General features: G+C 40.3%; 3 protein-coding genes and 1 long non-coding RNA gene across 4 annotated transcripts; all 4 read left to right on the top strand.

Annotated features, from left to right (window-relative positions):
- Nucleotides 1-2,783: 2,783 nt before the first annotated feature.
- LOC113034250 (uncharacterized) lies at nucleotides 2,784-6,895 on the top strand. Its single transcript, XM_026188659.1, has 2 exons — nucleotides 2,784-3,248; nucleotides 3,491-6,895. The coding sequence occupies exon 2, from the start codon at nucleotides 3,913-3,915 to the stop codon at nucleotides 5,533-5,535; it is 1,623 nt and encodes a 540-aa protein (XP_026044444.1). The 5' UTR covers nucleotides 2,784-3,248; nucleotides 3,491-3,912; the 3' UTR covers nucleotides 5,536-6,895.
- A 7,981-nt stretch (nucleotides 6,896-14,876) lies between these two features.
- On the top strand, nucleotides 14,877-20,554 carry LOC113034336 (uncharacterized). The gene is made up of 3 exons (XR_003274159.1): nucleotides 14,877-14,995; nucleotides 20,197-20,277; nucleotides 20,363-20,554. It is a non-coding gene; the product is annotated as an uncharacterized LOC113034336 (long non-coding RNA).
- On the top strand, nucleotides 14,989-16,626 carry LOC113034335 (nuclear factor 7, brain-like). The gene has a single exon (XM_026188808.1). The coding sequence runs from the start codon at nucleotides 15,022-15,024 to the stop codon at nucleotides 16,441-16,443; it is 1,422 nt and encodes a 473-aa protein (XP_026044593.1). The 5' UTR covers nucleotides 14,989-15,021; the 3' UTR covers nucleotides 16,444-16,626.
- A 3,557-nt stretch (nucleotides 20,555-24,111) lies between the features above and the next one.
- On the top strand, nucleotides 24,112-25,773 carry LOC113033621 (tripartite motif-containing protein 35-like). The gene has a single exon (XM_026187598.1). It carries the CDS (start codon nucleotides 24,286-24,288, stop codon nucleotides 25,702-25,704), a length of 1,419 nt encoding a protein of 472 aa, XP_026043383.1. The 5' UTR covers nucleotides 24,112-24,285; the 3' UTR covers nucleotides 25,705-25,773.
- The last annotated feature ends 272 nt before the right edge of the window (nucleotides 25,774-26,045 follow it).

Below are 26,045 nucleotides of genomic sequence, written 5' to 3'. Positions count from 1 at the left end.
ACTTTGTCATGTCTGTCTTTTTATTGTCTTTTAACATGAGAGTGGAGAGCAGGAGGCAGCAGCTCCAGAGAAAGCAGGAGGTGCAGCCTCAGAGAGGAGGAGGCTGCAGCTGCAATTGTCATGGCTGTGTGCAGGCAGGAAAAGGACCCAAACCCAGACTCCAAAACACAGAAGAAAAACTCAAAACACTCAGCTTTATTGCTGGCAACAACAAAACAGAGACCTGAACCTAAACCAGGACCACTATGGACAGAAAACACAGTGAGTATGAGGGTACTACACCATTACAAGTGGAATCATGGATAAAGTTTACATCCTCACACCTGATCTGCATCTTTATAAACTCTTATGTTGCTTAACAGTAAATGTAATATTCACACTGACAGAGCAGAGCTGGAAATAGTTTGTATGAACAAAGCTGCAGAAATATCAAATGAAGGTTCAACTTTTATTTTATTCGCATATTATTTTTACTCACAACATGGACACAAAGTTTGTATTTTCATTTATGGAAACATGTTTTTTAAACATTTTATTTCCACTTTCTCACATTTTTAAATGAAAATTATTAAATGTTATGAATGACTTAACAGGTAAAACAGAGCATTAAGACTGAGCCAAGTTCATCTGTAAATATTTTAAATAGACAAATAAAACATCTTTTCCTTGTATTTCCATAAACAGTGGGTCTAAATAAATAATTTGTCAGGAGTTATTAAGAAATGTTGAGTTACTGTAATTATCAGAGAAAGATGAGTGATTAACTAAAAGTCAGTAAAACTTCATTTATTCTTTTTGCCAATTGAATCTTTTTTTTTACCCTGCAGACATGCAAAAACCTGTGATATCAAGTGTCGAGGAGGGAAATTATTTTACTGCTATTGTTAAATAATTGTCATTGCATTAATAATATAATTTGCAGCATGGATATTGCACTCCAAGGTTTAAACAGTGTCTCTTTCAGAAAGACTGAGTTGCAGGCTGACAGGAAGTTGTATGCAGAAAGAAGCAGGAAGTTATTTTGAGCCGCAGGCTAAGACGAGGCTTTAACAATGTAACAGATAGCTTTATCATTTTATATTAAGGTTTTAGTAGAGGTTCTTGATTAAAACATTTATTTAGTAGAAGACATACACATAGTCTCAGTGAGCTTCTGGTCTGGTAAAAGGTCAGAAGTGTAAGAGGTGACACAAAGAGCATGTGAGGTCAACACACACACACACACACACTTTAAATTAGAGGAGAGGTTAGTTATGTTTGGCTGTAACTGCAAAATTGTCTTGGTAAAAGAGGAACCGTTTCTTGGTGTCTCGGCAAGAAAGAGGAACAAGACAAGAACTGAAAGGTAGACAGGAAGGGCTAGCCATGAAAATAGAAGATGATTTTCTAGGTGAAAAGTCATGATGTTGATCTGATCTATGTATAAAATGTATCTGTGACGTATGAAGGGGCGTCAGTAAATAAACCCTGATGCTATAAAATATCTGTTCATGCTTTGAGTAAGTCGAAGACTACTTCCTGTCTGCGTACAGAGTTCTCTTCCCACGCGTGTATTCATTAAAATCATCGTTTGACTTTACCCGGCCGGATCGGTGTGGTTATTCTTCGATCACCTCTTGTACCCTTCCTCAATATTGAATCTTAACATTTGGGGGCTCGTCCGGTTATTGGGGAAGGAGAGTTGGAGGTTTGGACGGAGAAATCCGGGGTCTTGGGTGGTCTGACGGGCAGACGTGAATTCCAGTGGTCTAAGTGAGTGGGCATAAGCCGGCTTATCCAAAAGGTAAGGCACTACCTGTTGAATTATTTCCAAAGTGTGCCAAATTGGACATGATAAAATTTAAGTCTACTCACTGAAGTTACTGGTGGATGTCTGTTTTGATTTTGATGAGAATGTCATGACAGTACTGAGGATTTAAAGCAGTTGGACTGCTGGAAAGGATTTAATGCGGTTGGACCGCGGGAAGCAGTTGGACTGCTGGAAATGATTTTAGTAGGTTAGGGAATTTGGTTATTTTTTGGTTATAAGGTTGGACCTGCTTCAGTCTTACACTTTGTTGGGTGTTTTACTGTTGTTCCAAAGTATTATAAATTACTCAAGAACGCCAGTTGGACTGGTAGGAAGCGCAGTGCTCAGAGGTAACGCTTGCCAATGCAAAGGACGCTTATGCATTGTCCTCGAAGAGGGATAGTCAGTTGGTCACTGTGGAGCTTGGGGCACTCCAGAATAACTAGGAGTTAGAATCTCCTTACCGTTTGGAACGGTATCTGCGCTTTTTTGGGCAGCAAAGGTTGGACCTTGGGTGTTGGACACTTTTAAATTGAGTTAGGGACTTTAGAGATGAGGCCAGAAACTGTTGGACAGATACTGGTTAATTGATTACAAAAAAGTTGGACTTCTATCGGTTAGACCGTTAACTTAAATTTTTCGAAATTCGGTAGGTGTTAAAAGGTTTAAAATCTGTGCAGTTGTAAATATAAGACGTCTCTGTATTAAAAAAGATCTCTGTGGGTCGAGTCAGCAATGCACTGACTGCCTGCTGCTATTCTTAGATGAAGAGTGTGTGTGCATGCAAATGAGGCAGCTGATGCAGAGCGCATGAGAGGACTATGCTTTCGGTTTTGTGTGTCATTCAGCTCTATAACTATTGTTTGCAAATGTGGATAAATGTCTGCAGTTAAAATGCTGGCTTAGTAAATAACAACATTGTAAATATATGAATGGTGACAGCGTTTCAAAATAGAATATAAGAATTGTTTGTGTTTAAAACCAACGTTTAGGTAAAGAAGATTTAAGGTGGATTTGAAGGCATAAACAAAAAATAAAAGGGTTACAGTCTGCAAGGGTTGTTAATTCATGAGCTGACTGGATGCAGAGTAAGTGGAGTGGTCATCCTGAGAGGATTGAATGATGCTCTAACTCTGTGGTCAAGTCAGACATAGGCTTTAAGCAACCATGAGCCACTAATAAGCGTGACAGATTAATGAGTATGTGTAAATTGAACTTGTTAAATAGTTTTGATAGGAGTAACTCAATGAGCACGCAATAAAGTGGACTTTTTAGGGGCAGTTTATCACTGACACCATAAAAAGCAACTTAATTAGTAGTTCAATAACAAATTGTAAAGATAACCTTTGTTATTTGATAAGAGAGAGAAAATTCAGGTTACATATAGTGAATAAATAAGGAAATGTTAATCTCTGCGTCATTCCACACTGAAATTTCAATTGTAGGGGATCATTTGGAGGTGAATTGTGTAGGACACGGGGAGACAGAAGAATCTCCCCATGAGTTTTCAGTGTGCATAGAAATTGAGGAGGCTGAACTGGAAGCCTGCCTGGGTCGTTGTTTTTGTTTATTTGAGGGTCTGCTGGAAGTTTGTGAAAACGACCACCTTGATATGTGGGAGCCTTCTCGGGCAGCGATTTTTTTGTTAGACCTGTGGCAGGCTGTGCAACATGGAGAAAGCTTTGACATAATGTCATAAAGGTGATTTCTTGGTTTTAGACTTATTAGTACGGGATGCTTGAGGGTGTGTTGCTGTAAAGTATATAAGGGACGCGCAGCGCCGTTAATGGGTTTAAAATAAATGAAAAAATACTAATCCGAGGAACTATTGGAGAGGTAAGTATACGGAGGTGAGCGCGTTGCGCATAAGGGTTGCTGGTGTCATATATTAACACTTTGAGGGCGAATAATTTTGATTGAGTGTCAACGCTTGAGAACGCGAGGACAGCGTCTAAAGGGCTGGGTTAAACTTTGTGTATCACCGAGCAGGGGAAGAGGAGCCAGTGGTTGCGAGAACAGCGAGACGAAGACTGAAACTGAAAGTTAAGCGTGTCTGGGTGACCTAGACCAAGAAGGTGGAGTCGACCAACGCCATTGGAAGAGGTAAGTCTGTGTTTCAGAGAATGGCTGACAGATCGGGTGCGACACCTAGTAGGAAAAGGGGATGCAAACCTCTGAAGGATCAGCTCGAACAGCTTAAGAAAGCTGTTCGCTTGGCTTCCCCTGGAGTATCAAAATCAGCAGAGAAAGAGTGCCAAGCGATGGAGGTTGAGGTAAGTAAACCTATTATATCCCAACAGAAAGGGCTGGGTGATAAAATACCTCTGAGCTTGGTGTTAAAAACTGAAGGAGAAGTGTATGGACAAATGCATGAGGCCCTACGTGCGTCCATAGAGGCATTAACGGCATTGGAGGTTATAAAACAGAGAGTAATGCAGGGAGGGCCAGAAGAGGAGAATGAAGACCGTGCGACGTCATCAGAAGAAGACGATGAGGAGGACGAAGATGGAGGAGCTGAACCCCAACCAAGTACAAGCCTAATTTTGAGGAAAAGAAGTGTGAAGAGAGACCAAGCACAGAGACAGCCCATATTTAAGAGCTCAAAGGGGAAAGGAAAGTTGAGGAAGAGTAGAAGAGTGAGTTTTGAACAAGGAGCTCCTGACCCTGGTTTAAGTCTGCCTCTAATAGCAGGTCCAAAGAACGAACCAGTTTATCGCGCCTACAAGGTGAGAGATTTGGAAGCATTGGTTAAACAACTTCCACCAATAACCAAGGGAGAACATTGGGAAGGAGAAGAATTAGCGCTGGGCGACTTTCGCACTTTGGCCGGACGTTGTATGCTGGGTGGTGGGTTAGCAGATGTAGAGCAGATAGCTCAAACAACCAGATATGCAAATGACCTGAAATATCATGAGGTGCAGAGTGACTTAGCAGATGCAGTTCGGGAGAAGGACCCAACTCCTAACTTTGGAGCCATTCCAAAAATTATTTGGGATCCCAAAAAGAAACCCAGAGAGTGTTTAGCTAAAGCAAAGGAACAATGGTTGTTAGAAACAGGAATACATCCGGGGAAGGAGGGTGAAAGTAGAGCGTGGTTTCGTTCGGCAGTGCTGGCAGGGCTGCCCAATCAGGTTGCAGTTGACTTGGAAAAGAACCCAGATTTTGCCGTTGCAGACTCGGTGCAGTGGGAGAGACATGTGACCCACAGACTTCAGCAGGAACAGGATTTGACGAACAAACAAAAGAAAGAGTTAGATGAAGCACAGGCGCAGCTGCTTAGGCTGCAGCTGGGTGAGGCTCGCGAAAAATATAATGCGAAGAAAAAAGAACCGAAAGAACTAAATAAGACTATAATGGTGGCAAGGCCTCAGCCCGATCCTGTGCCTGACTGGCCAGATCAGGATCCGGGTCTCTACCCTGATGACCGTTGGCCCGCCAATGCACCAAGGCAGCGTCAACCCGTAGGGAATTGGGGGACCGGTGGACCGCAGAGAGGGCGTGGTGGATCCGTGAGGGGAGGACAAAGGGCTCGGAATCCGGGGAATCCTGGCAGAGTGTCTTGGACTGCGTGTCTGAGATGTGGAGCAGAAGGACACTGGGCCCGAGATTGCCCTGAACCGCCGCAGAACTATCAGGGGCGAGGCTATCAACCCCAGGCACGAGGAGGCCCAAGACAAAGAGCTGCTTACAGGGGAGCACATCAGGCTCCAAACCCGAATGCAGCACCAGCCCCCAGTACCCAGTAGCCGACTGGGGCTGGGAGGGGGAGCAATACTGATGGAGCCCGGAGAAACTGTACAGCGTGGGGACGGCAGAACCTATGCTGTCAATGATGATGATCCAGCATTGACACAGCTGGGAAAACAGACTTTGAAGCACCAATATGTGGTGTCCTCACAGGTGCCTGGAAAATCTCATGGGCAGGGACCTGCTTGTGAAACTGGGATCACCTTCAAAGACTCAATATCTAGTCCAGAACTCTGAACAACCCACTGCCAAAATCTACTGGGGGAGGCTAGTGGAAGAAGGTATTCTGAGACATTATCAGCTGTGGAAACCCTGGATAATGAGCCTGGCCGTCTATTCCCCACCGCGAGATCCTTTCCACGTTACACTCTTTTATGATAGGGAAGATAACGATATCTATTGGGAACAGTTCCAGTCTGATCTTGAGGGACAGACGTGGAATGTGCAAACACATAACATTTATGTTGGACCAGAAGGTGTGGCCGCGGCTGTGAAATTTACTGATGAACAACTGCCTTGGTACAATGTGGGAGAGGATTCAGCCCCTAACATTACATTGGCGGTCCACGAGGGTCATGGGCCAAGAGATCTGGGACCAATGGTCAAGCGGGCGCTGGACAACGCATGCTGGCAAGGCACCCAAATTCCAAATGTCTGGTATGCACCAAAATGTAAAATATATCGCATAACTTGTTTGTCCAACGATGCAGTGATCTTAGAACATAAAGAAATCTCCAGAATACATGGCAGGGAAAGAATGGATCATCCTGATGCAGTAGCTGAGCTCTCAAAATTGCCTGGTACTTTGTGGTCCGCAGGGCCCACAGATGTGGGTCTAGCTAGCTGTTCGCCTGTCCTGTTCCGGCTGAAGTATGACATACCATTTAACAGACCATAATAGAAGCACAAAACTGAAGACCAAAAGTGGTTCACATGTATTGACCTAGCGAATGCATTCTTTTGTCTCCCACTGCACGAGTCACTCAGAGACATTTTCTCATTCACATACAGAGGCCGCAAATTTAGGTACACACGCCTACCACAAGGCTTTGCACTCTCACCAGGAATTTTTAATCAGGTGTTGAAAGAGGCATTGTCCCCATGTCAACTGCCAGGGGGCTGTAAATTAATACAGTATGTTGATGATCTTCTTATTGCAGCCCCGTCAGCAGCGGCCTGTACGGCAGCATCGCTCGTGGTGTTGAACAGATTGGCGGAGTGTGGCTTCGAAGTGAGCAAAGAAAAACTGCAGTTGGTCCGGCCAGAGGTAACATTCCTGGGCCGGGTGATCGTACACAGATCAGTGGGGTTAATGAACACACACAGAGACCAAATTCTGACACATCCAAAACCAAGAACTGTGAAGGAGTTGCTTTCCTTTCTTGGCTTGACAGGTTACAGCAGGCAGCTCATTCCGAACTATGCGGGTAAAACGGCCCCTTTAAGGGATCTGATCAAGAAAGTTGGTGTTCGAAATCTGAAGGCTGAATTGCCTTGGACGCCGGACACAGAGACAGCGTTCATTTCACTAAAATAGGATTTGTCAAGAGCCACAGATCTGGCCACACCTAACTATGATGAGGCATTTTATCTTGATGTTTCAGAAACAAAGGGAGTTGTGAATGGTGTGTTGTTTCAGAAAAAAGGGGGAGGTAGGGATGTACTTATGTATGTCAGCATAAGATTAAATTCAACAGAAGTAAGGCATCCCACATGCACACAACACGCAGCAGGAGTAGCAAAGATAATTCAGAAAACAGCACATATAGTGAGGGAACACCCACTGAAAGTGCTTACTACACACAGTGTAGTGGCCTATGTGAACTCACAGGCATTCACAATGACTCCACTGACGCAACAAAGGTTCAGCAAAATTTTAGAGGCGCCAAATCTGATATTCACACATGAAGGAATAAATATGGCAGACCTAATGGGGTCAGGAGAACCACATGACTGTATTAAGAAAGCCCAGGTTGAAGGAAAAATCGAGGGACAACAGTCGGCCCAGAGAGCTGAAGTGATAGCCCTAACTCGAGCCCTGAGGTTGGCTAAAAACATGAGAGTGAACATCTACACTGACTCAGCATATGCGTTTGGAGCAGCTCATGTGGAACTGGCTCAGTGGAAGAGAGCCGGGTTCAGAACGGCCACTAATGCACCCATCTGTCACAAAAAGGCCCTGGAGGACCCAGACGAGGTAAGTATTATAAAATGCAAAGGCCACTCACAAGCAGACAGTATGGTGGCAAGAGGAAATCAGAAAGCTGACGAAGCCGCAAAGGAAGCAGCGGGCTACAAAGGACAGAGACAACTGGTGCAGGTAACCCCAGAAGAGGAGGTTAGCACTAACAGCATGGAAGAAGTTAGACAGGCTCAGGAGGAGACATCCCCAGAGGAAAAGGGGGTGTGGGAAAACAAAGGAGCCTGGCAAGATGGCGGTTTGTGGAAGGGGCCAGATGGGCGTCCCGCTTTAACGGCCAAAAATGGCGGAACAAAAGGTGAATGAGGCTCACGGGCTTGGTCACGTGGGAGTGAAACAGATGGAGAGAAATTTGTGCCGATGGTGGCATCCTGATTTGAGAAGGATGATACTGGAAAAGGCCAGAACGTGCCTAATTTGTGGGGCACACAACCCAAAGCCAGCAGTAAAACCTGAAGCTGGTAAGGTTCTCATGCCAGGAAGGCCAGGAGAAGAGGTCGTGATTGATTATACCGACATGATTGATACAGGCCCAGGTGGGGTGAGGTATTTGTTGGTGGGTGTGGATGTTTTGACTGGGTGGCCCGAAGCATGGGCGACCAAATGTGAAGACGCAAAAAGCGTGATTAAGTGCTTAATCATTACATTCCAAGGCATGGGTTTCCCAGGAGAATTAGATCAGACAATGGTACTCACTTCAAGAATAAAGATTTGCAAGAGGTAGAGAGGATGAACCTAAATTTGGAAAACAAGTTGGCTAAAATTTGTGCGCAGACAGGGCTAAATTGGGTCGCAGCCCTGCCCATTGCTTTGATGACCATAAGATGTTTATGATGATGTTAACTTTGTATTTCAGGTGCAGTTATAACTATTTTATACATATTGCATTTTGTGCTTTTAAAGGAGTTGTGGCTCAAATTTGTCTCTGGAGGGTCATGAGCCTTTGGCTAGCGCTATGATTAGCCAATCTACTGTGAGGATAATATGAGTTCATGAAGGATTGCACACGCTTACAGACACAGAGTTAAGAAACACACATGACAGTATTGATTCCAGGCAAAAGGCCTTAAATTCATTTAGCTTTTAACTGAACTTAAAGAAGGACCAAAGAGGAAGGAAAGCATATATTTTGGTTAAGTCTGATACATTAGAATTAGAAGGTATTGTTACATTAAGGGAGCAAAATGAAATAAAAAGGTTATACCAAAACAGGTGATAACATAGGAAATGTGAGGTTTTAAAATGAAGTTAGTGTTAACACATAGGAGTTGTTTCAAGGCAGCATTTAGCTATGATGAAATGTATACAGGAGTAATTGCTTATATGCTTAAACTTAATTGATTGAAGTGGTTGTTTTCTTTTGGAGTAGATTAACTTGCAGCAGCGACAACTTGTGCATAGGATGTTGATGATCAGATAAGGGAAAATAGAGCGAGCAACTGGACGTGAAACCAGCGCTTAAAAAGATTTTAAAGTGATGAGTAACGTTGAAGAGTATACATAAATACAAGTCAATAAGTTAAGAAGATAATTAGGATCAGGCTTTTAATTAAAGAGTCCCAGATAGGATAAGTTAGGGAGATGCAAGAAAAGGTGTTTTGTTTCCTTTGCAGAAGACTGATCTCGGCGACCACAGGAGGGGCGAGGATCCTGGAGATCTCGAGGTTCGAGACCACCAGAGAAGGGTCTGCGTGAGGACACAATGTATTGTGACCTCTGGTTTTCAGAGGTCAAAAGGGGGAGTGTCGAGGAGGGAAATTATTTTACTGCTATTGTTAAATAATTGTCATTGCATTAATAATATAATTTGCAGCATGGATATTGCACTCCAAGGTTTAAACAGTGTCTCTTTCAGAAAGACTGAGTTGCAGGCTGACAGGAAGTTGTATGCAGAAAGAAGCAGGAAGTTATTTTGAGCCGCAGGCTAAGACGAGGCTTTAACAATGTAACAGATAGCTTTATCATTTTATATTAAGGTTTTAGTAGAGGTTCTTGATTAAAACATTTATTTAGTAGAAGACATACACATAGTCTCAGTGAGCTTCTGGTCTGGTAAAAGGTCAGAAGTGTAAGAGGTGACACAAAGAGCATGTGAGGTCAACACACACACACACACACACTTTAAATTAGAGGAGAGGTTAGTTATGTTTGGCTGTAACTGCAAAATTGTCTTGGTAAAAGAGGAACCGTTTCTTGGTGTCTCGGCAAGAAAGAGGAACAAGACAAGAACTGAAAGGTAGACAGGAAGGGCTAGCCATGAAAATAGAAGATGATTTTCTAGGTGAAAAGTCATGATGTTGATCTGATCTATGTATAAAATGTATCTGTGACGTATGAAGGGGCGTCAGTAAATAAACCCTGATGCTATAAAATATCTGTTCATGCTTTGAGTAAGTCGAAGACTACTTCCTGTCTGCGTACAGAGTTCTCTTCCCACGCGTGTATTCATTAAAATCATCGTTTGACTTTACCCGGCCGGATCGGTGTGGTTATTCTTCGATCACCTCTTGTACCCTTCCTCAATATTGAATCTTAACACAAGTCAGACTGAGATTTCATTATAAAGTCAACATTTTCTTATGAGGGAAAAGTTACAGTGGCAAAGCTTTATCGTAAACATTTGGTTGTTTTTTAAAATTTCTTCTTATTAGCAAACATATTGTCTATGGTTGATTAATATTTTACTCATCAGCACCTGCAGTGATTTTATTGTTTGTTTGTTTGTTTTTCCTGAAAATCCTCTTTCAGACATTTAACCAAGCATGTAGTTTTATTTAATTCAAACTAGTGATGTCAAATGATTAAAATTTGTAATCAGATTAATCACAGGATTACTGTGGATTAATTTTGATTAATCACAATTAAATATCATTCATTTTTTGTCATGGTCCTTGTGCCTGCCCGGCCAGCCCAGTATGGATGGTATGGATGTGATACATTTTGTGCTCATTATTAATCACCCTGACTAGTTTCTGTCTTGCACGAGCAATCAAATCTTATCAAAACCCTTTTTTGGTGCATTGACCCTTTAACACAAAGTTCCTGTAGAGAAATAAAAATAAATTTACTCGCGTGAGCAGGATGTCTCTCCGAGCACAGAGAGCTACCTGCGAGAGCGTGAAACTGTCACAGCGTGTGTAAAGCAGACACTGCTCTACAAAAAGGTCAAAACCACACAAAAGTGACATCAACACATAACCCAGTGTTTTTAACAATTGTAGCTCTGGTGTCCAGCCTGCCACCACAAACACTCTGTTCACACTAGGGCAGGGTATCGATTTCTATTTCTATAACTGATTCGATGCCGATTCACGAGGTCAACCGTCAGAAATATTATAATTATGATCATTTAACAGTACATTTATCCATATTTTTATATCTGTGTATTAAAACAAAGCTGACACTTGCGAGACTTTATCAAAGGTGTAACTGAGGATAAAACACAGGAAAATATGAAGGAGATTTTCCTGGCCTGGCTTTCTACAGCACACAACACTCTTAAAATATTCTGCAGTTGAACAAAAACACAAGAACACCATGAATCAAAATATGAACATTACCTGATGTTGCTGAAGTGAAGCAGAGCAAAGTTACAGAGGTTTTATTAGAGACACATTTTTGTAATTTGGCATAATTTGTAAGAGTTTATATTTCTTCAGTATTGAACAGCAGAAATCAGAGGTGTGGACTCGAGTCACATGACTTGGACTCGAGTCAGACTCGAGTCATTAATTTTATGACTTTAGACTTGACTTGAAAAAATGTTCTAAGACTTGTGACTTGACTTGGACTTTTACACCAATGACTTGGGACTTGAATTGGACTTGAACCGGTTTACTTGAAAAGACTTGATATTTTACCCCAAATATAAAATTTAACACGCATATTATATGGAGATTGAAAATGTGACGTCATTCACGGGTAGAACCGCAAAGGATTCTGGGAACTCGTGGCAAGCGGTACTAGCGCACGCAGGCTTTCAATTAAAATCAGTCACACAGCGATAAAAAGAAACACAAAAATGTCAAGAAGCTGTTGTATTATTAACTGCAATAGCCGGTCGCATGACAGCCACGGAAAGCCGACGGGTAAAGAGATCGGTTGTTATCGGATTACGTCGTGGAAGAGAAATTGTTCGAGCCATGTTTCCGAAGTAACAAAGAGGCGACTGGATTGCAGCCATTCAAAGATCAAATATAACGTCCTAGAACACTCCAGCTCACAGGTTAGTCTGCTCCAAGCATTTACACAAAGGTCAGTCTGCTGTTGTAGTTAATGCGTCATTTTTCTTAACATAATTGGTGATATAGGTTACAAGCAAGTCTGGCGCTGAACAGAAATTGTCGCGCTATGCTCCTTTATTTATTGTGCATAAATAGTAAATTGTCCTGACACAATATTGCGTTTCGCTTCTGTTATTATGGTACACTGACAAAAACACATACTTTTATTCACAGGATAAAACAGGTTTTTTGTATCACTAATTGCCCAGTACGATTACAGCATACAATATTATTGTCACTGCTACATTTCTGTGATGGGTACCAGAAATTATTTCTACTACCAATTAATTACCGTTGAGCTCAAAGGTCCTATTAATAAACGGTTAACGAATGTGTATTTATGAAGACGATTTGTGAGACTGGTAAACTTATGATACGTACGATGGTCTTTCGTTCTACACGGTGCATTTCAAGGTCCTGCACCCATCCGTCGGTAAACTGTACCTGGGCTTGTTGCAGTGACCGGAAGTTACTAAACTTCATGAGTGTATGCACTCACTCCAAGAACCATATGATTATAAATATGCATATAAATATGCTACGATGAGATGGCTGACTTCATCTAACTAGCAAATGTTGTCCAGGCTACGTTGGTGATACAGTTTTTTTTAATATGTATGATATTTTTGTCATGCGATTTTAAAGCTGGTCCTACAACCGCATCCAAGAATAACATGCAGCTTATCTCAGAACTGTCGGTGAAAATTATTCTTGGAGCTAAGTTTAATTGAGCTGCATTTTAAAGAGGTGCAATTTCACAATTTGTGTATATTTTCTAAGTTCACTATTTTGTATGTGTTGAGAAAAACACAGATTTTAAAATTACATGGTCTAATATTTACATTTAGCATATAACTGCAACATTATTTTTTCGTTTGTTTTTTTTAAAGACTCGAAAGGACTTGAAATTCAAAGTTTCAGACTTGTGACTTGACTCGGACTTTTACACCAGTGACTTGAGACTCGACTCTGACTTGCCTGACATTACTTGAGACTTGACTTGAGACTTGAGGATAAAGACTTGAGACTTACTTGAGACTTGCAAAACAATGACTTGGTCCCACCTCTGGCAGAAATGAAACTTTCTTGTCAGAGACCAATTTTGAAAAAACAAAAGCACTGAACACAACTGTAGACTGGTGCGTAATAAACAAGCGAATAATGCAGAAAACAGATTTTTCATGGGAAACTGGTCTCTGAGTTACTGAGAGAGAGAATTCAGTTCAATTCATTTTTTATATAGTGTCAGATCACAAAAACGGTCACCTCAAGGAAGTTTTTGGGAGTCCCTACAACTCTAACCAAGTATAACACCATAGTTATTGTCTTAATTCACATGTCATGGTCTGAATAAAGCCTGTGTTTTGTGTGGATAGTTATGCTACAATCATGGCCAATAATCGGTATACCATACACACGTTGCTCCACGTTATGTAAAATATTTTATTTGGTGAAAGTAACGAGGTTATGATTGTAACAACAAAAAAAACACCAAAATAAAAAATGAATATTTCATAAATTTGCTTTATACAACCTGATTGGATCCCTCCATCCTGATGACTGCTGCTGTGGATAATGGACCCAAACCATCCTCTGCATCTCCTACTGGACCTGCAGATAAACACTTCCTTCAACAACTGTTTCAGCTTCACTGACACAAAGACACAGAAAATCTACACCTCACACCACAATCCCTGTACTCAGTTTAGACATAAGATCCTTATTGTGTCATATTATGTATTGATTTATTGAACACTTCACTCTTTGTATTTTTTCTTTCATTGGCTTCATTTAATGTATTTATAAGAGCTCCAATTTTTTTTTTGTCTTTTTAATTATTTTTCAAGAAAGTGGACGTGATTGACAACTTCGAGGCAGTAGGACCTTAAACATGACTTTGACCAGAATTTGATTTGTGACATGTGACAGTAAATTCTTCTGTGTTGTCACAGTTCAGTGTCATATTATGTCATATCAACAGTTTATATCAGTTTTATTTTCTGATTATTAGCATTTCTGGTCTGTTCACTGTGATTTTTCTCTTTATTTTTCATTATTATTTCAGTGACATCTCTAACACTGATCAGCTCATCACATTTCAGTTCATGACAAACTTGGAAGTTGGAGTCTAAAGGTCTAAACTCTTATGCAGGTTTGAGGCCACAGCCCAGGTAGTAAAAGCAGATATTGTGTTTGGTGGTTATTAATTAACTAGAACACCATGACAACATGTGAGCTCTCTAAAACAACTTTGCTTTCTTGAAGGACTGTAAGGTTCAAGCTGTAAAGATGTGACATTTGATGAGTGTAGAAACTTTCCTGAACTGTAACGTGTTCAGAGACATTCAGAGATCCTGTTTCCCTGAACTCGAACTGCTTACAGGATGTAGTCAGTTTACAGTAATAAAGTAATCTTTGATTTAATCTGGTCAAAGGAAATTAACTTCACTGGTATACATTTATTTTATAACAAGCATATTTTAATGATGTATTATTTGAAAAAATAAACTTTTGATTTTATGTATTTCAGCTGCATTCAGAATTATTACTTCATGTTCATGAGGGTCAAGAATTTTTCTTTGTTTTGAGTGTGAGAGCAGAGGTCTGGCAGGTTGACAATCTAAACCCTGTGATGAACTTCTGAAACACCACAGCTTCACCTTCTTTGTGTCATTTTTATGTTCTATTTAGGTTTCGTTTTTTTTAAAAGGAGAAGTCAAGATTTTCTACATTTTTCACTTCACTTCACTTTCACTAACGAGCACAAACTGAAAACTATCTGAATGACACACACAGCGCCCTCTGACGGACACAAGTCTTATGTGCGTGTTTCAGTTTAACACGTGATTCATGAAAATGAAAGTAAATTCCGACACTTTTGAACTGAGCTGAGACGCCATTACAGGGAGTCAGATCTCTGCTGAAAAACACACGTTTGGAGGATTTTAATCAGAAAGTTCAAGAGACACTAATTTGGTGAGTTAATAATACTTAAAGATCAAATGGCTGAGAAAGTCAGACTTTTGGAAAATTACCTGAGCTGCCATGTGTGTTCAGAGACTTTCAGAGATCCTGTGTCTCTGAGCTGCAACCACAGCTTCTGTTCAAGCTGCCTGCAGAAATTCTGGAAACAAACTAAAAACAAAAACTGTCCCATTTGTAAAAGAAAATCTTCAAAGGATGATCCAATTGTCAACTTTACACTGAAAGAACTTGCTGATTCAGTTGCTGGGAGACAGAAATCTGGATCATCTGAGACAGAAAAGGGAGAGAAGAAATTAACAGTGGTGTGCAGTAAACATGAGGAAGTGCCTAAACTGTTCTGTGTGGACGAGCAGAGAGCTGTGTGCACCGTGTGTGACTTTTCTCTCCACCACAGTCACAAAGTGGTTCCTGTAGAAGAAGCAGTCAGTGACCTGAAGGAGCAGCTGAAATCTGACTTAAAGTCTCTGCAGGACAAGAGGAACAAATACAAACAAGTGGAGGAAACTTACAATGAAGTGATTCAACACTCCAAGAAGCAGCTGTTGTCTACAGAGCGGCAGATCAGAGCAGAGTTCAACAAGCTCCAGCAGTTCCTGAGAGAGGAAGAGGAGTCCAGACTGGCAGCTCTGAGGGAGGAAGAGGAGCAGAAGGGGAGGACTATCAGCAGAGAGATGAAGATGATTGAGGAGCAGATCTCCTCTCTGTCAGACAGCATCTCTGCTGTTGAAGAAGAGCTGCAGAAACACAGCGTGCCATTCCTCAGCAGTTATAAAGACACTCAGAGCAGAGCCAGAGCCCAGAGCTCAGTGTCAGATCCACAGCTGGTCTCAGGAGCACTGATAGATGTGGCCAAACACCTGGGCAACCTGTCCTTCAGAGTGTGGGAGAAGATGAAGGAGAAGGTCCACTTCAGTCCTGTCATTCTGGACTCAAACACTGCACACTGCTGTCTCTATCTGTCTGATGATCTGACCAGTGTGAGACGTGGAGACACAAAGCAGCAGCTTCCTGATAATCCAGAGAGAAACACTAATTATTGTACTCTTTTTGGCTCTGAGGGCTTCAGCTCAGGGAAACACAGCTGGGAGGTGGAGGTGGGAGACCATCCTGTCTGGTTTGTGGGTTTAGTTAAAGAGTCAGTTGACAGGAAGGGAGAGTGTTCTGCTTCACCAAAATATGGAATCTGGTGTTTAATGCATCACAGTGGAAAATACACTAATGGTGTTGGTCAGACTGTGACAGTGAAGAAGAGTCTCCAGAGGATCAGAGTCCAGCTGGACTATGACAGGGGGGAGGTGTCCTTCTATCACCCTGAAGACATGACTCACATCTGCACTCACAGAGACACTTTCACTGAGAAACTCTTCCCATATTTCAGTATTGGAAATGCAGGAGACGCCAAAACCTCTGATATCAAAATCTGTCAGACTGAGATTTGATTGTAAAGTGATTCTTTATTTTAACTGTTTTTTCAGTACAGCAACAGGGTTAATTTTAGGGAAATTATTAATCACACTGTCTAACTTCATTATCAGGTTTTATTTCATTTTGTTGATCTAGTGGAACTATTAGCAATTCAATGAAACCAAAGCAACTTTTTCATGTGAAAATCTTGTGACCCACTCGAGTTTCTGTAAGAAACTTTTACATTTTTTCTTGTTTCTTTTAAATTAATATTTTCAGAATATTTCTCATGTTGTTCATGTAAATATTTTTGATAGTTTTAAAATCTGAATGATGATGATTTCTTTGCTTTTCAAAGTTGTTGAGTGTGAACAGCAAACTGTGACACTTCTTAAAAGAAGGATTCATGATTAAACATCAGCAAGAGTCAACTTTAAAACTACAAGATTTAAATGTCCTGATTATCAGCATCTTGTTTTCAGTTAAATAACATTTGAAAGTAACACGTCTTCTTTAAAGTTTTCTAAATTCAAACAAATGACTTCTAAGTTCTGACGCTGTCTCATCAGTGTAACTACACTTGATTGATTTCATTAAAAATGTTCTTTCTTGTGTTGTTTTTAACCTTAATCAGAAGCTGACATCTCTCACAGTTTGAAAGATTTCTGGATCTTCTCATGTTTCATAATTAGGTTTTAATTTGATTTTCAAACTTCACTCTCAGCCTCAGTGTTTCAGTGAATCACCTACCTTTGATTTGTACTTCAATGTTATTCTTTAACTGCTCTCTTTGATTATTGAGATCACAAAATGTTTCTGTGAAGTGAAATAAATAAATTCAGTGATTCTGTTGTTGTTGTGTTTGACAGTAAATCAGCTTTTCAGACACAGTCATTAGTTCAGATTCATTTAACACGGAAACTCACTTTGATTGTTGTGTTTACATTTAACTGACTCCTTAGAATAAAATATTATTTGCTTCTATTAGTTTGTAAATATTCTTGTTGTGCTGAAGCTGTTTTATTGAAACAATCAGCAGATTTTATAAAATCAAGAATTTATTTTAAGCAGCTACATTTTAAATCTTTTTTTCAGACCAACATTCACATTTAACCCCAGACAGAAATCAAATGTGATCATTGATAAACTTTACATTCTCACAGCTAATCTGTATGTTTACAAACTCAGAAAATAGTTTGTATGAACAAAGCTGCAGAGATTTCAGATGAAGGTGCAGCTTTATAATAGTGATGTTTTATTTGTATATTATATTTACGCACAAGATGGAGACAAAGTTCATATTTTGTTTTCTAGTAAAAATGTTTACACTGTAAACATTTACACTTATCCTATTTTTAAATGTAAATCATTAAATGTTAGAAATGACTTCACTTAACAGATAAACAGAACACTAAGACTGAGCCAAGTTCATCTGTAAATATTTTTAAACAAACAAATAAAATGTCTAATCTCACTTTCACCTCAGGTCAGTGTCAGTCTGATCAGCTCAAATCCATAATCCTGCTGCGATAAAGCAAATTGTCTTTTTATGATCCAATCAAATCTGCTGATGTGGTCGCTGTAGTGTCTGTAAGTTTGAGTCTTGTGTGTCATCTGCAACCACCACACATTCAGAGGGGGAGAGAGGGCAGCACAGGCCTCGACCAACACCCACAAAGCTCTCCTGCGGGGAAAGAATCTGGCCAAAACTCCACTGGTTAAAATGTCTCTGCTCTCTGGTGTCACTGTAGTGCAGAGGCTTCAGAACTAGAATCCTCTGGTTTAAAGATTTCTTCAACATTAAATAATCCAGTGACAGTTGTCTGTATTTCCACCGCTGCACACAAACAATAACTGTTAACAATGAATTCAGCAAAATTTATTTTTCAAATTGTAAACAAATACAGTTTAAAACAGCATTTCTGTCGCTGCCACAGAGTAACTCACATTAGGACCCCGTCCTCGTTTGGGCTGTTAAAAGTCAATTTGCTCGCGTGAGCAGGATTTCTCTCCAAGCTCAGGGAGCTGCCCGCCAGAGCGTGAAACTGGGTGGGTGTAAAGGAGACACTGCTCTTGTCTGTGATCTCTGGTCTCCCACTCAGAGACACAGGTTCCTGAGTGTCTAGCATTCCCACTGCTATGGGAGGCGCTGAGAACACTCTTCGTGTGAGAGAAAATCTCCTCACGCAAATATGTAGAACCAAATACTGTCAATAATGCAATGTTCTTAAGACTTGTCAGGTAGTCGAGCTTTTTAGTTCAATCAGCTGCATTTCGATGTCTTCTGTGTCCAGCCAGTTTAAGAGAGACACATCCAGCTGCTCATTAAAGCTTTCTGACTTGATCAGAAAAGAAAACATTGGTCCATACACCCGAAAGTCCTGAACATGCATAGTGATTTCTGTCTTGAGTCTTCGGATGTACCCGTGTATTTCCGTGGTGTTAATGCTGCGCTGAGTGGGCAGCACCTGAAGCATGAAGCGCCTGTCAGTGCGCCCCAGGGTGGCTGTGGCTACAATGTAGCTGCCATCACCAGTGTGTGAATGTGTGTGTGAATGGGTGAATGACTGGATGTGTAAAGTGCTTTGGGGTCCTTAGGGACTAGTAAAGCGCTATACAAATACAGGCCATTTACTATTTACCTTGGCAGCAAACACAACTTCTGTTAAAGCTGCCTATCTGAAAACAAGCTGACTTGTGATACGTGAACTTGTGAAACGCCACAGCTTCATCTTCTTTGTGTCATTTTTTATATTCTGTTTAGCATAAAAACTGGAGAGCTGAACATTTTTTACGTTTTGGCTTTTTATGTTTTCGAATGAAGCACAAACTGGAAAACTATCTGAACACTAACAGCGTCCTCTGGTGGACACAAATAATATGTTCGTCTTTCAGCTCAACACGTGACTCCAACTTTATAATATTGGTGTTTTATTCGTATATTATTTTTACTCACAACATGGACACAAAGTTTGTATTTTCATTTACGGAAAAACGGTTTTTTAAACATTTTATTTCCACTTTCTTACATTTTTAAATGTAAATCGTTAAATGTTAGGAATGACTTACCAGGTAAAACAGAGCATTAAGACTGAGCCGAGTTCATCTGTAAATATTTTTAAATAGACAAATAAAACATCTTTTTCTTGTATTTCCATAAACAGTGGGTCTAAATAAATAATTTGTCAGGAGTTATTAAGAAATGTTGAGTTACTATAATTATCAGAGAAAGATGAGTGATTAATTAAAAGTCAGTAAAACTTCATTTATTCTTTTTGTCAATTGAATCTTTTTTTACACTGCAGACATGCAAAAACCTGTGATATCAAGTCAGACTGAGATTTCATTATAAAGTCAACATTTTCTTATGGGGGGAAAAGTTACAGTGGCAAAGCTTTATCGTAAAAATGTGGTTGTTGTTTTTTTATTTTCTTCTTATTAGCAAACATATTGTCTATGGTTGATTAATATTTTACTCATCAGCACCTGCAGTGATTTTATTGCTTGTTTGTTTGTTTTTCCTGAAAATCATCTTTCAGACATTTAACCCAGCATGTAGTTTTATTTATTTCAAACTAGTGATGTCAAACGATTCAAATTTGTAATCAGATTAATCACAGGATTGCTGTGGATTAATTTTGATTAATTACAATTAAATATCATTCATTTTTGGTCATGGTCCTTGTGCCTGCCCGGCCAGCCCAGCGCGGCCGCAAGTATTTTTGTTTTATTTTTGTCTCTCTCTCTCTTCTCTCCTGCTCTCCCGCCCTTGGCCGACGCACCTGCAGCTGATTACCGATGATTCCTCACAATGTTTGCTGACTCTTCATAAGGCAGGGGCGCTGAGCTACTCCTCGCTGGAATATTGAGTAACTCTACTTAGTATTGACTGGCTCTGTAGAAAGCAATCATTTCCTGTGCGTGCCTACGAGTAACTTTCGTGTTTGTGTGTAGATTTCCCGGAGCTGTGACCCGGGACCCCTGAGTGCGAGTGGAGCTGTTCAGCGTGGAGTTGTGTGTGCGAGGAGCGTGAAGAGTGGAGCGGGTGTGAGGACCTTGTGTTTCCCTACCCTGTGGACCCTTCCCCCCTCGTGTATATAGAGCACCCGGTGTGGTTAATAAAGCTCAGTTAAACTGTGTTTCTCAGTCTGCGCCCGAGTCTGTTCCATTCATCCTGAAATTTTTAGTCGGTATTAATCGCATTTCATTTTGCATGAGCAAACAGACTCAAGAAAAAAGGGAATACATATGCACTTAACATGCTTATTGAACATCTTGAACATTCATGTTAACAAATAACTCTAAACATTTATCAACATCAATGTGGCCCTGTTACTAAGACTAACTTGTTGATAATGTCCGAGAGGAGAGCTGACCGCTTCTTTACAATGTTGCCTGCAACTGAGAACAGTCTACAGTTGTGATTTTTCCCTCAGTTTCCCACTCATGTGCCACTGTTAACAAATGTTCAGCACATGCCTCTGCAAAGTGACGCTCCTCTGTCTTCATTATTCTCAATGCAAATGACTTTAATTCCTATGCAGCAGTAAGTAGATATGCAGTAACACCAAGATAGTTACTGTTACTCACAGAAGTCCAGTAGTCACCTGTCAGGGCGACATGTTTGGCTACAGCTAAACCCTCGTGCTTTTTTTCCTTTTCAGTTTCATAGAGCCCATGAATTTTTGACACTATTGTGCTTCTTGTTGGAGCTTTTTACAAATCAACTTGCAAAACCTTTGTAAAGCCCATGTCCTCGGCGATATTAATAGGTCTGCAATTTGTTGCAATCCACTCGGCAATTGTGTCAGTCAAATTGTCCAAGGTAGGTTCACTGAGTCCCGATGCTTCGTGAGTGGTTTGTTGCAAGCTGGGCAACAAAGTGCTAGCAGCATTCCCGACTAACGTATGCTTCGCGTTAATGTGATATTTTGAGCTGGAAGTGCTTTGGAGAAAACAAAATTCTTTCCTGCACAAAGCGCATAATACTTTATGTTGCTCGACTGTTCAGTCTTGTTGTTTTTATACTCAGATTTCCCATTGAGAGGGCCAACGTGCTGTTTGTCATCTTGCATATTGAGTTGGTTGGTTCAGCTGCCCGTCACCAGATCAACTGCTCATTTGACTCTACTTGGACAAACTGCCCGAAATGTGTTGACAGAGACATTCCAGGGATTTTGAGTCATTCTGCTCTTCAGATGGGTTAACTGCATTAAAAATGTTAATCAGATTAATCATGATGATGGATTAACCTGCATTAATGAGTTAATTTAGACAGCCCTAGTTCAAATACATTCATCACAGAAGTTTCTACTTTTATTGTTGTTTTTACATTTAATTGATTCCTTAGAAGAAAAGAACATTTGATTCTGATGGTTTTTAAATACACCTGTTGTGCTGACACTGTTTTCTTGAACCAGTTGTAGCACTGATGTCGCTGTAAAATAGATATATAAGCTACTGGACTAGTTCTAGGTTCAGAGGAGTGATGGAGGAAAGCACAATGAAGAGACCAGAGCCAGAAACGTTTCAAATGAAAAGCAGCCATCTTTAATAAAAACAGAAAAACATCAACATGATCAGTTGATGTTAAGTAGCTCACACTTATCCTTACATTTGTTCTAAACCCCACAGCTAGGTTGTTTCTTTAAGATTTAGTTTTTTATTTAAGATTCAGAAATCTTCAGTTTCATAATTTACTTCTTTAATAAGAGACTTTAAGAGAATTCAAGATCAGTCTGTTCTGTGCAGGACTAATAAAGCTAATTTAGTGTTATAAGCTCATTTAACTTGTGCTCATTATTAATCATCCTGATTAGTTTCTCTCTTGCACGAGCAATCAAATCTTATCAAAACCCTTTTTGGTGCGTTGACCCTTTAACACAAAGTTCCTGTAGAGAAATAAAAATAAATTTACTCGCGTGAGCAGGATTTCTCTCCGAGCACAGAGAGCTACCTGCGAGAGCGTGAAACTGTCACAGCGCGTGTAAAGCAGACACTGCTCTACAAAAAGGTCAAAACCACACAAAAGTTCAATTCATTTTTTATATAGTGTCAAATCACAAAAACGGTCACCTCAAGGAAGTTTTTGGGAGTCCCTACAACTCTAACCAAGTATAACACCATAGTTATTGTCTTAATTCACATGTCATGGTCTGAATAAAGCCTGTGTTTTGTGTGGATAGTTATGCTACAATCATGGCCAATAATCGGTATACCCTACACACGTTGCTCCACGTTTGGTGAAAGTAATGAGTTTAGGATTGTAAAAAAACTGAATATTTCATTCATTCGGTTTATACAACCTGATTGGATCCCTCCATCCTGATGACTGCTGCTGTGGATAATGGACCCAAACCATCCTCTGCATCTCCTACTGGACCTGCAGATAAACACTTCCTTCAACAACTGTTTCAGCTTCACTGACACAAAGATAAAGAAAATCTACACCTCACACCACAATCCCTGTAAATAGTTTGGACATAAGATCTTTATTGTGTCATATTATGTATTGATTTATTGAACACTTCACTCTTTGTATTTTTTCTTTCATTGGCTTCATTTAATGTATTTATAAGAGCTCTATAATGTTGTTGTTGTTTTTTGTCTTTTTAATTATTTTTCAAGAAAGTGGACGTGATTAACAACTTCGAGGCAGTAGTACCTTAAACATGACTTTGACCAGAATCTGATTTGTGACATGTGACTGTAAATTCTTCTGTGTTGTCACAGTTCAGTGTCATATTATGTCATATCAACAGTTTATATCAGTTTTATTTTTTGATCATTAGCATTTCTGGTCTGTTCACTGTGATTTTTCTCTTTATTTTTCATTATAATTTCTGTGACATCTCTAACACTGGTCAGCTCATCACATTTCAGTTCATGACAAACTTGAAAGTTGGAGTCTAAAGGTCTAAACTCTTACGCAGGTTTGAGGCCACAGCCCAGGTAGTAAAAGCAGATATTGTGTTTGGTGGTTATTAATTAACTAGAACACCATGACAACGTGTGAATTCTCTAAAAGAACTTTGCTTTCTTGAAGGACTGTAAGGTACAAGCTGTAAAGATGTGACATTTGATGAGTGTAGAAACTTTCCTGAACTGTAACGTGTTCAGAGACATTCAGAGATCCTGTGTCCCTGAACTCGAACTACTTACAGGATGTCATCAGTTTACAGTAATACAGTCATCTTTGATTGAATCTGGTCAAAGGAAATTAACTTCACTGGTATACATTTAGTTCATAACAACCATATTTTAATGATGTATTATTTGAAAAAATAAACTTTTGACTTCATGTATTTCAGCTGCATTTTACTCAGAATTATACCCTCATGTTCATGAGGGTCAAGAATTTTTCTTTGTTTTGAGTGTGAGAGCAGAGGTCTGGCAGGTTGACAATCTAAACCCTGTGATGAACCCAAATTTATGTCTTTGGCTGCAACGACAACTTTAATTAAAACTGCAGATAAAAACTCTGAGAACATGCTGACTTTTCCTACTTGAACTTCTGAAACACCACAGCTTCACCTTCTTTGTGTCATTTTTATGTTCTGTTTAGGTTTCGTTTTGTTAAAAGGAGAAGTCAAAATTTTCTACATTTTTCACTTTTGTGTCGTTTTAAGGAGCACAAACTGAAAACTATCTGAATGACACAGACAGCGCCCTCTGACGGACACAAGTGTTATGTGCGTGTTTCAGTTTAACACGTGATCGTGATTCATGAAAATGAAAGTAAATTCCGACACTTTTGAACTGAGCTGAGACGCCATTACAGGGAGTCAGATCTCTGCTGAAAAACACACGTTTGGAGGATTTTAATCAGAAAGTTCAAGAGACACTAATTTGGTGAGTTAAAAATACTTAAAGATCAAATGGCTGAGAGAGCTCTTTTTGAAAATTTCCTGAGCTGCCATGTGTGCTCAGAGACTTTCAGAGATCCTGTGTCTCTGAGCTGCAGCCACAGCTTCTGTTCAAGCTGCCTGCAGAAATTCTGGGAACAAACTACAAACAAAAACTGTCCCATTTGTAAAAGAAAATCTTCAAAGGATCTTCCTAATGTGAACTTTACACTGAAAGAACTTGCTGACACTTTTGCTCAAAGACAGGAAGACAAATCATCAGAGACAGTAAAAAAGAAGAGGAAAGTGGATGTATTTTGTAATGATCATCAGAAAGAGCCTGAACTGTTCTGTGTGGACGAGCAGAGAGCTGTGTGTCCTGTGTGTGACTTTTCTCTCCACCAGAGTCACAAAGTGGTTCCTGTAGAAGAAGCAGTCAGTGACCTGAAGGAGCAGCTGAAATCTGACTTAAAGTCTCTGCAGGACAAGAGGAACAAATACAAACAAGTGGAGGAAACATACAATGAAGTGATTCAACACTCCAAGAAGCAGCTGTTGTCCACAGAGAGGCAGATCAGAGCAGAGTTCAACAAGCTCCAGCAGTTCCTGAAAGAGGAAGAGGAGTCCAGACTGGCAGCTCTGAGGGAGGAAGAGGAGCAGAAGGGGAGGACTATCAGCAGAGAGATGAAGATGATTGAGGAGCAGATCTCCTCTCTGTCAGACAGCATCTGTGCTGTTGAAGAAGAGCTGCAGAAACACAGCGTGCCATTCCTCAGCAGTTATAAAGACACTCAGAGCAGAGCCAGAGCCCAGAGCTCAGTGTCAGATCCACAGCTGGTCTCAGGAGCACTGATAGATGTGGCCAAACACCTGGGCAACCTGTCCTTCAGAGTGTGGGAGACGATGAAGGAGAAGGTCCACTTCAGTCCTGTCATTCTGGACCCAAACACTGCACACTGCTGGCTCTATCTGTCTGATGATCTGACCAGTGTGAGACAAGGAGACACAAAGCAGCAACTTCCTGATAATCCAGAGAGAAACACTGAGTATGCCACTGTTTTTGGCTCTGAGGGCTTCAGCTCAGGGAAACACAGCTGGGAGGTGGAGGTGGGAGACCATCCTGTCTGGATTGTAGGTTTAGTTAAAGAGTCAGTTGACAGGAAGGGAGAGTGTTTTGCTTCACCAAAATATGGAATCTGGTGTTTAACACATCGCAGTGGAAAATACACTAATGGTGATGGTCAGACTGTGACAGTGAAGAAGAGTCTCCAGAGGATCAGAGTCCAGCTGGACTATGACAGGGGGGAGGTGTCCTTCTATGACCCTGAAGACATGACTCACATCTACACTTACAGAGACACTTTCACTGAGAAACTCTTCCCACATTTCAGTGTTGGAGAGGCAGGAGACGCCAAAACCTCTGATATCAAAATCTGTCAGACTGAGATTTGATTGTAAAGTGATTCTTTATTTTAACTGTTTTTTCAGTACAGCAACAGGGTTAATTTTAGGGAAATTATTCATCACACTGTCTAACTTCATTATCAGGTTTTATTTCATTTTGTTGATCTAGTGGAACTATTAGCAATTCAATGAAACCAAAGCAACTTTTTCATGTGAAAAGCTTGTGACCCACTCGAGTTTCTGTAAGAAACTTTTACATTTTTTTTCTTGTTTCTTTTAAATTAATATTTTCAGAATATTTCTCATGTTGTTCGTGTAAATATTTTTGATAGTTTTAAAATCTGAATGATGATTTCTTTGCTTTTCAAAGTTGTTGAGTGTGAACAGCA

The sequence above is a fragment of the Astatotilapia calliptera genome, chromosome 12 (assembly GCF_900246225.1).
Source record: "Astatotilapia calliptera chromosome 12, fAstCal1.2, whole genome shotgun sequence".
In the NCBI taxonomy this organism is placed as follows: domain Eukaryota; kingdom Metazoa; phylum Chordata; class Actinopteri; order Cichliformes; family Cichlidae; genus Astatotilapia; species Astatotilapia calliptera.
Note: the sequence above shows the minus strand (reverse complement) of the source record. Positions and strands in the feature narration are given on the sequence as shown.